Source organism: Acanthisitta chloris, unplaced genomic scaffold (genome assembly GCF_000695815.1).
Source record: "Acanthisitta chloris isolate BGI_N310 unplaced genomic scaffold, ASM69581v1 scaffold16298, whole genome shotgun sequence".
Taxonomy (NCBI): Eukaryota; Metazoa; Chordata; class Aves; order Passeriformes; family Acanthisittidae; genus Acanthisitta; species Acanthisitta chloris.
In genome coordinates, this window is record NW_008686598.1 from 1 (window position 1) to 9,700 (window position 9,700).

At 38.0% G+C, this 9,700-nt stretch overlaps 1 protein-coding gene across 1 annotated transcript in view; it reads left to right on the forward strand.

The window, feature by feature from the left end:
• Positions 1–1,574: 1,574 nt before the first annotated feature.
• Positions 1,575–9,700, forward strand: part of AGA (aspartylglucosaminidase) — a gene marked incomplete at its 5' end in the record, with an annotated part of 12,356 nt that continues 4,230 nt past the window's right edge. Inside the window, 4 exons of the mRNA XM_009080235.1 lie at positions 1,575–1,728; positions 2,370–2,482; positions 6,920–7,032; positions 7,988–8,102. Of these exons, the coding sequence (XP_009078483.1) occupies positions 1,575–1,728; positions 2,370–2,482; positions 6,920–7,032; positions 7,988–8,102 (495 nt within the window). The remainder of the gene's footprint in view (positions 1,729–2,369; positions 2,483–6,919; positions 7,033–7,987; positions 8,103–9,700) is intronic.

The following is a 9,700-nucleotide window of genomic DNA, read 5'->3' on the forward strand; positions in this document are numbered from 1 at the left end:
GTGACCCCGCGGAGGGGAAGGCGCCAACCCCAGAGCTTGTCCTCGCATTGATGCTTCTCTGCTGCTGAGTCCTGGTGTGGCCTGAGGGCCTGCAAGCACATCGTTTAACTTAACACGCTGGGGAAAATGCGTTTAAACCCAAAACTAGAGGGGGGTTAGGGGCTGCAGAAAGGCTAGATGGAGGACCTACTTTTGCTAAGTGTGGTTTGCAGTCTTCTGGCTGTTGGCAGTGGTTTTTAAAAGTGCCCTTCTGAGATTCCTTCTTGCCCCCAAGGAGTTAGGTAGTTACAAATACTGCTTTTTTCGAAGCTCTGTCTAGTTTTGTGATGTTTTATTGACAGTCAAAGCAGATCTTCCTATGGCAGCATAAATTAGTTGTGAATATTGGTTTTAAAAGACCTGCTGATTTGTCATAGTTGAGTTGTAAACGACCCCTTATCATGGAATTCTTTCTTGTGAAGTGGATTATCTATAAAGCCTTGTGTAGGTCAGAAGCAAAACACACTCATGAAAGCTGCAAGGCCCTGAAAGCTGGTGTTACGGCTACTCACACCAAGTAAGTTAATAGGAATTGGAGCAGCATTCACACACCGAAGCTTTTAATAGAGATAAGCATGTGTGGAGGTGGATGCATGTTATTAAGTCTTACTTTTTCCCTGCTACAGGCAGCTTCATGCAGTTGAATGCAGCTTTTTGAAATGGTTTAGACGGTGGTTTACTTCTGGAAAACGAGCTGGGCTGCATGCATCTGCTGCCTCCCCTGTGCTGGGTCTGTCAGATAATGAAGCACCAGGGCCAGCACAAGGAGGAGAAAGCAGGATGGCAACTGTCATAGCAGCAAGCTCAGGCACCTTGGAAAATCTTGCCTGAGGTCCAGCATTGTGAAATGCCGTATGTGCAGTGCCTTCATGCTCAGTGTATTCAAGGCATGTAATTTGGCATGTCTGTAATGTCTTACGAAACAGCATGGTTAGGTGGATCCTGAAGAATAAAAGACTTAAGTGTTGAACAAGGAGAATGTGGAGACTGATTTCTTCCATATCATTTCCACTTTGGTTTTCTGCTCACGTAGTTAGTGGTGTAAGGTTTAGATCTTTTATTCTGCAGCTGGACACTATTCTGATATGAAACTATTGAGGACTGCTGGGTTTTGGGGGGTTTTTTTGAGGGAGAGTTGTTGGGGTTTTTTTGAGGTGAAAAGTTTGGATTTCCTCTCCCTAGCCCCCCAGAGAGCTTTAAACAAGCAGTGATAAAGTAATGATTGGTTCTGGGCAGAGAAGGTTATTTGATATCTAGGAATTGTGATGATTGTTAGTAAATAACACCTCAGAAGAAAAGCTTTGTTTCTCAAACAGAAACATTAATCAGATATGCAATAAAAGTAATAGTTAGAAAAGTAATACTTTACATTCTTTTGATTATATTTTGACTTTATTTCATCTAAAAGTTATGGTTTACTTTTTTTAATCCATTTAGGTGCTACATCTGCATCATGTCCATCTTTAAAACATTCTTGAAAGCAGTACTAGAGATGGTTTTCCCTGGTGACATGTAATTATTTGTGTTGATTACAGCTTGGAGAGTATTAGAGTTGGGAGGTTCTGAGCTGGATGCTGTTGAGAGAGGCTGTGGTCAGTGTGAGATTGATCAGTGTGATGGGAGTGTGGGATATGGAGGAAGCCCAGATGAAAGTGGAGAAACAACTCTGGATGCAATGATTATGAATGGGTAAGAAAACTACACGGAGAAAAGAATGATCCTGTAATTTTTAGAACACTTAAGGGTTGTTACAGGATCTTGTTGCTTTGGGGCTGACTATGGGATAAGTTACATGTTAATTTTTGGAGCTAGGAAAAATACATACTTAATTGGTGGAGGGGTGAGTAAGAGTGTTTATTACTGAGTCTTCACATGTAGTCCAATAACCCGACTCTAGATACAGCAGTTGCAAAGCAGATGCTTTGTAGCATTCTTACATTTCCCTTTACATTCAATCCCTAAGTATTTCCCTTCTGGAGCAATCGTCCTCTATAATCTATCTGCTATTTAAAGCTGTCCTGATTAAAACGTAGTTGTAAATGTATAGTTCATATTATGAGTTTATGTAACAAAATAGTTACTCTTCTGAAAATACTACTGTGGATGGAGTTATTGTTACTTGAGCAACATCTTCATGCATGTGAAAGGGAACAATATATGTAGGAAGTTTTTCCCACGTGTATTATGCTAGCTGTTATGGCATAGAACAGTTAAAGCATTATGTTAAAGGAGCAAGCACTTTGATTTAGATGAGAATAGATTTTGTCTAAGAAAAAATGTGCAGTTATTCTTGCATTTTTAACAAGGTTTTAAATATTTCTTGTTTCCAGCAACACTATGGAAGTTGGGGCAGTTGCGGATCTCAGACGTGTAAAAAATGCAATTGGTGTAGCACGAAAGGTCATTGAATACACGAAGCATACCTTACTAGTGGGAGAGTCAGGTAATGATTCCTTTAATTGTTTCCAAGTCATTCCCTCATCTTAAAACACTTCCTGTTTGAATTGCCATGTATTAATCTTATAGATGGAAGAATTCCTTGAAAACCAAATTAAACTAGTCAAATATTTCAGAAGTGTTTATTCTCTCATTCTGTGTGTATGAAATAGGTTTAGTCTTGGGAGAAAAAATACAATTTTATGGTCTTGCCACCTGCTTAACTGTAAATATTAACTTGTAATCCCAAGGTTTTGCTAATATCGCTGGTAGCCAAATTATCAAGGGTGATTTATTACAAGACACTATAGAAGCTGTTAGATGTAAATGTTGCTTTTAAAACCATGGAGTAACTTTTTCTAAGCAACTACAGAATTAATAGGTGCTACAGCTACATTTTACTGTTTTAGTATATATTGAGCATGATTATTTTATTTCATTGTTTAAAATGATTAGTGAAAACTTGAATGTAAAAATTACTTTGGGGCCGTGCTCCTAGGCACAACAAAAAAGCAATAGCAAACAGAAGGCTTAGGTGAACTTTTTAAATACAGGTGTCACTGGTAGAATAATACCAGTTTCAAAAAGAGACATGCATTCCAAGGAGCTATGTGAGTAGTGAGCAGAAGGTTATTTGGCTCACAGTTAAGGACTTTTAAAATATATGTACCTGCCCAGAAAGGAGCATGGAGATAAGTGTGGAAATTGACATCTGAGTATTAATGGTGATTCAAGCGCTTTGAAATTGATAAGAAAAGATAAGGATTCTATAAGGAATTAATGTGTACAGAGATAAGTGCAACAGCAGTTTTTTGATGGAGTCAAATAGGGCAATCGTGGGAGGTGATGACACTGTTTGATAGGAGGTCTGAAAAGAGAGATAGACTTGCAGATTCCATTTGATTTGAGCAGTTGACCATGATTACAAGTGGCTTTGCTAAGAGAGATTTCACAGGTGATGCAGAAAAAGAGATAGGTCAGGTGTTAAATAGTGGAGGAAGAAATAGTCATAACTCATTTCACTGTCACTGCTAGTTACAGAGAGATTTTTGATAGTAGAATAAGCAGAAAAGATAAGGAAAGTGAAGAAGCAGAATTGAAGTGCTGATTAAAAATACAATCTAACTTAAGAAGACAGCTCTTTGCATAATGGAGGCATGTGGACAAGGTTGCTATGCTGAGTCCTTGCTGTCAGTGAGAACTTCATCAGAACTGTCTGGCAGTAGTGGCAAAAGAAAGACAGGAAAGTTGAAGATTTATCTGAGTGAAAATTGGCGATGATGTTTAATGTTAGTGAATTAATCAAAGCAGCAGAGAAACTGAGGAAGAATATTTCTTGGGAAGAAGTGTATTTTCTGTGGAAATTAGAATTTGGATAAAAGACTGTAGTTGTCTTCACCATGTGAAGATTGGTAAAGAGAAAATACATTTGTACCTTCAAATCAGTTTATTTTCTAAATAAAATATTGTTGTTTTCACCAGAAAAGCTAGCTAGAATAGTAAAATGTCTTCATATAAATGCATGTAATCTCTGCAGACATTTTTTATTCAAGATACAAAATTGCTGAGGTTATTCCTTATTTTTCTGCCAATTACTAAACCGCACTTTTATTTGATTATACTTAGTAATATAATCCGGGAAAGTCTGCCTGTCTCCTAAAGTTTCATCTTTATGAGTGGCTAACACTAGACAGGAGGAGGCAAGCTGTGACATGCCTTAATTTTGGTGAGGTGATAATTTTTAAACATATGACCCGTATGTTGTTCATGGGAGTAAAATTTTAATGACAGTAACAAGACATTTTTGTTTCATGTGTTAAAAACAGTGTGAGAATCTGTTAGAATGCCATGACAGCTTTGTTTAGAATAGACAGTTCTGTTTACTTTGACTCAGAAATTGAAATTGAAGTATTTTAAAACAGTTGGTAAGTAGAGAGCTTAAGGAAGAGGATGTGTTATAGCATCACAAAATGGCTGATGCTGGAAGGGACTTGAGGACTTCTGGTTCAGCTCCCTTGCTCAAGTAGGGCCACCTAGAGCTGGTTGCTCAGGACCATGAATATCTCCAGAGATGGAGACTCTGCAGCCTCTCTCTGCACAACCTGTGCCAGTGCTCTGTCACCTTCAGAGTGAAAAAGTGTTTCCCAACGTTCAGAGGGAATCTCCTGTGTTGCAGTCTGTGTCCATTGCCTCTGGTCCTGAGCAGCACTGCAAACAGCCTGATAACTGTGCTCTTTGCATCCTCCCTTGAGATATTTACATACACTGGTAAGATACCCCCTGAGCTTTCTCCAGGCTGAACAGTCCCAGCTATCTCAGCCTTTCCTTTTAGGAAAGAAGTTTCAGTCCCTAAGCATCTTTGTGGCCCTTTGCTGGACTGTCTCCAGTATGTCCATGTCTCTCTTGTGCTGGGGAACCCAGAACTGGACCCAGTACAGCCTGCACTGTTACCTGCCTTGAATACAAGTGCATGTTGCTGGTTGGCATTCACCTTGCTGCCCCTCAGAACCTAGTCTTCTCCTGCCAAGTTGCTTTATGTCTGAGTGGCCCCATAAACTTCACATTTCTCTTTGTTGAACTACATGAGGCTTTTATCAGCCCGTTTCTCCAGGGTGTCAGTATTACCTTGGATGCCAGCATAACCCCTTGGTCTTTAAGCCACTCCTCCCAGTTTTGTATAATCTGCAAAATTTGCTGAGGGTACATAGACTCTGTCCCATCTTCCAGGTCATTATATGGAGATGTTAAACAGTGTTGATCCCAGTGGAGCACTGCTAGTTACTGGCTTCAACTAGGCTTTGTACCACTTATCACAAGCGTCTGAGTTTGGCCCTTCAGTCAGTTTCTAGTCCACCTCACTCTCTGCTCATCCAGTCCATACTTCATCAACTTCTTTCATGGAAGACAATATCCAAAGCCTTATGGAGGTCGAGGTAGACAATAACCACTGCTCCTCCATCATGTACCGAACCAGTTGTGTCATCAAAGGAGGTTATCAGGCTGATCAAGCATGACTTCCCTTTTGTGAAACCATACTTGCTGCTCCTAATCAGCTGCTTGTCTTACATGTGGTCAGGAATTCTTTGCAGGGTTAGTTGTTCCATCAGCTCAGCGATCAAGGTCAGGCTGAACAGCACTGTTAAAAGAACTGCTTTCTCCATTTGTTGCCTAAATTCTCCAGGGCAAGTCTTAGAAACTAGCAATAAAGGACATGTAAACCAATGTAGACTCAGTCTGGCAAGAGATATTCACTGCAGTATGATTACAAGTGAGGAAAAAAATAACTCTTTTGGTTATTCTTTGGCAAGAAATTTTTTGGTTTTCCTCTAATGAGTAGGAAAGTTTCATAATCACAGTGTGCCTGACCTTTTTCTCTTTTTGTCTTTGCAATGCTTAGACCAATAATCCGACTGAAAAGTTCAGAGAGTAAAAATGACCAACTCTGCTTCCTAGAATAGAAACAATGTGTCAAAAGTTAGGAAAGGATTCTTGACAAACATGTACAAGCACAATTTTACCTTACAAAAAAACCAAGTCTGCCTGTTTGTTCTAGGAATGGGAAAATATCTATTTAATCGAAGCTGTCAGTTTTCTTGTCCCCTGAGTGCTAAGGGACTTTAATTGTGTCAATTTTAAAGAAAAACATAGAAAAGCTGTCCAGAAATAATTGAAGGCTTCTCGTAATTCTTGGACTGGAGAAACTTGTTCAGCTGTGTATTATAATGACATTTTTATCAAGGATTGATAAGATAAATTCAAACATCTGAACCCAGCAACGTTATCTGTTACTAGGTGGCATCAAAGGTATCTACAGCTAAAAGATGAAAGAACAGTTGATTTTTTTTTTCCTCCTTTACCTAATGATAAAAGTAATTCTTAGAAGTGTAGCATTCTTTCATTACTTTTGCTGGTATTTCTTTTGCTCCCTTGCCATGTACTCTATTTTCGAAACAAGGAAGCAGGCACTTGTAAAGTTGCAAGGAAGAAGTGCAATATGATATAAGCTGGTGGATTGCTTTCTTCAAGTATCAGTGTGGTAGTGGAAATGTTGTGCTGGTACATTACTTGCATTTCATAAGACTAGCTTTTAAAGGAAGAGATACTGCTATTTGTCTCATTTAAGTATTTCTGTGACACACATAGCACAGGCCAGTCTTCTTCCTGGTTACTTGTGTCAAGTTGATTAACAGAGTTTTAAATGCTAAAACTTACCTGGATTAGCATAGTTGTAGTGAATTGAAAGACCTTGATATTGCTGGTGAAGGGAGAGTTTGCTACTGCAGTTGTGTGTCAGTCTAATGGCTGATACTGCTTCCTGAGGACATATTTCTCTTCTCCATAAAGGATGTAGAATTTCTTGATTTCTAGAAAACATGAGTGCATTATCTTAAAATACATAAAACTGCGACTAAATTAATGCCTTTTGTTTTATTGTTTTTTCAAGCCTCCCTGTTTGCTGTAAGAATGGGATTTCCATATGAAGATTTAACTACCCAGAATTCACTTGCACTGTATTCAGAATGGCTTAATCAAAGATGTCAGCCAAACTACTGGAAGGTACAGTGTAGTGGTGGTGGTGAAGGGAGGGTTAGAGAGTCAGTAATGCAGTATTGTCTCTTTCTTTCAGCTTATATCGAAGTTATGCTTTACATGTGAAGAAAAAAAGGGTTTTTTCCAAGCATTTGGTAGACTTGGGAAGTGTGTCTAGTTCTTATTTCTTAGGTCCTGCTGGTTTTGACCTTCTGCAGTAGTGTTTTGGTGTGAGAATTAATTATTTTTTAGTTCTAAACTGGGACAGGACTTCTCAAAGTAAACAAAACAGTATGTGTATTTTTTGATAAATTTATAAATTTCTGAAAGAAAATATTACAATACTGATTAAAGTGTTTAAATAGTTAGTGAAGAGGCTTTATGCAGACCTGTGAACGCATCAATTAGTGTTGCTGTCCATTAAACTGGCCTGTTGTGAGGTTGGTTTGTTGTTTGGTTTGGGTTTATTTTGCTTTTGGTGTTACAGATTTCTGCATGTTTCTACACAGCTTTCATTGTTTCTTGGATATGCAGTGTTGCATTGCTGAACCATTTTAATTCAGTTTTAGTTTTTCAGTTGGCAAAATATCTTGACTATGATACTGACTTGGCAATATCTTGGCATTAGTACTACAAACTCAGTACATCTGGTTGGGTTTTTAGCTTGAAAATTTTCTTCATTTCATTGAAGAATCAGCTGCCTTTTTTTTGTTTGTTTGTTTTGCCCAGTCAGTTGAGCAAAGGACAATCTTGAATTTGAACAATATAACTATCTAGTAGGAAAACCTTTTTACTGTGTAATACCAGAAATCATTCTTTATTCTTTAAGCAAAACTATTTCTGGGATTTCACTACTGCTGTATGGTTCAAATGTGGGCATCTAATACCTGTATTGTAGACTATAGGTGTTGATTGTAGTCTTTTAAATTTATCTGTAATGAAGTATAATATATTACTCATGCAAATCACAAATTAATTACAGAATGTGGTACCAGACTCCTCAAAATCCTGTGGACCATATAAACAGCCAGAAAAAGTAACTTCTAAGGAAGAACAGATCACTTCACAAAGAAGTCTTCGTAATCATGATACTATTGGTAACAACTTTTGATAACTCTGATGCTGATTTTTTTTCTCATTCCCCTACACACTAAATCATAGTGATTTTAAAGAAAAGTGTTTCATATAGGAACTTTTTCCTGTTTATAGTGATTTAAAGATTCTGTTACTTATGCATTAGGATAGAGTGCCTAAAAGTAGGATTTGTCTTTGGGTTTTTTCCAGTGCATTGGCTGCACAGCCACTTGCTTCATTTTTTTGCTCTTAGCTTTTGTTCATTGTCCTACTGCTTTTCCCTCAGATACCTTGGCATAATTGCTTGGGCAGCTATGGATGCTTAGAAAACCAAATAAGGTTAAAAATAATTATTTTAATCTTGATTATGGTGTCTCTGTCAGACCAACTTAAAAGGCATTGCAGCGGTGGAAGAAATGAGTAAACAGTCCTGTTGCTATCTCAAAAAGACGTTTGTTGAACAGGCCTTAAACTTAAAAAACAAAGCTTACTTTCATTTTATTTCTAGTCTGGCTTTTGACTAAATCAATAAATTTCTGCAGAAATGATTAGGCTTAAAACAGCTTTTCGGTAGTGGTCCCAAAAGCTTCTAAGAGTTTAATGATTCAGGACTGTTAATTGGTAAGCCTATAAGATGATTAATGAGCAGATCAGACAAAGGACTAGAGCAGTTTCATAGATTCATATCTTTCAAAGTTTTATACTTTGTAGTCTTGAAACCTTTTAGTTTAGTTTGGATTTTTCTCAGTTTAACAATCCAGAGCTTTTTGTCTGATGGTATTTGCAATACCAAGAATTAACAGGTTGTTTCAAGTGTGAAACATTCTTTGCTTCTAGTTCACCCTACTAATATCCAATTAATATTCTACAGAAGTCAGGCAACCTACCAAATTCTTAAGTTGATAGCTAGCTTACGTTTCTGGGATAAAAAGTCTTCAGTGAGTACTGGAAAACTCAGAATTTGTGAAGTGTCAGGAGAGGGGAATCTGCAAAATACAGTTCAAGAACTGATGTATCATTAGATAGTCCTAAGCTGTTTTGCGGTAAATTACAGTAGTTTATATGAGTATTTCAGTTCTCCCACCATATTGTTTTATATATGAAATGTCTTCATGACTAACACAATTTGAGAAGAGTTCATTCAGAATGCATTTAGGGTGTTGGTAGGAACTGATGCCCTTCCAGTCTTTTTGCAGAGGCCATAGAGTCAGTGCCTTTATGCTTTTGGCTTCTACTGCTCAGGAAACTTTTCTTTAAGGAGCAGGAACTGCTTAGTGTGGTCAGAGAATCAGAATTCTGCTCAGCAGATTCTACTTCTTGGCTCTCACTTTGTACTGGAGTTTGGTGCTAGCTGCAATTTATGCCCTCTCTTGCTCTATGGAAATGAAGCCTTGCCCTATGGAGAAACAGCTGTTCCTAAATCCTGTTCCAAGTGGTGATCTAAACCTCTCTAGTACAAGGCAATGGCTTTCTTCTCAGCACAAAATTAGCAAAGAGTAGGTTCATCCATACATTTGGTTTCCTATCATGTTACTCTTGTTACTTTGGTAGGCAGTATGTTACCTTCTGCCGAATTTAAGCTTATACTTTTGACTATCCTTTAATTTCCTTCAAACACCAT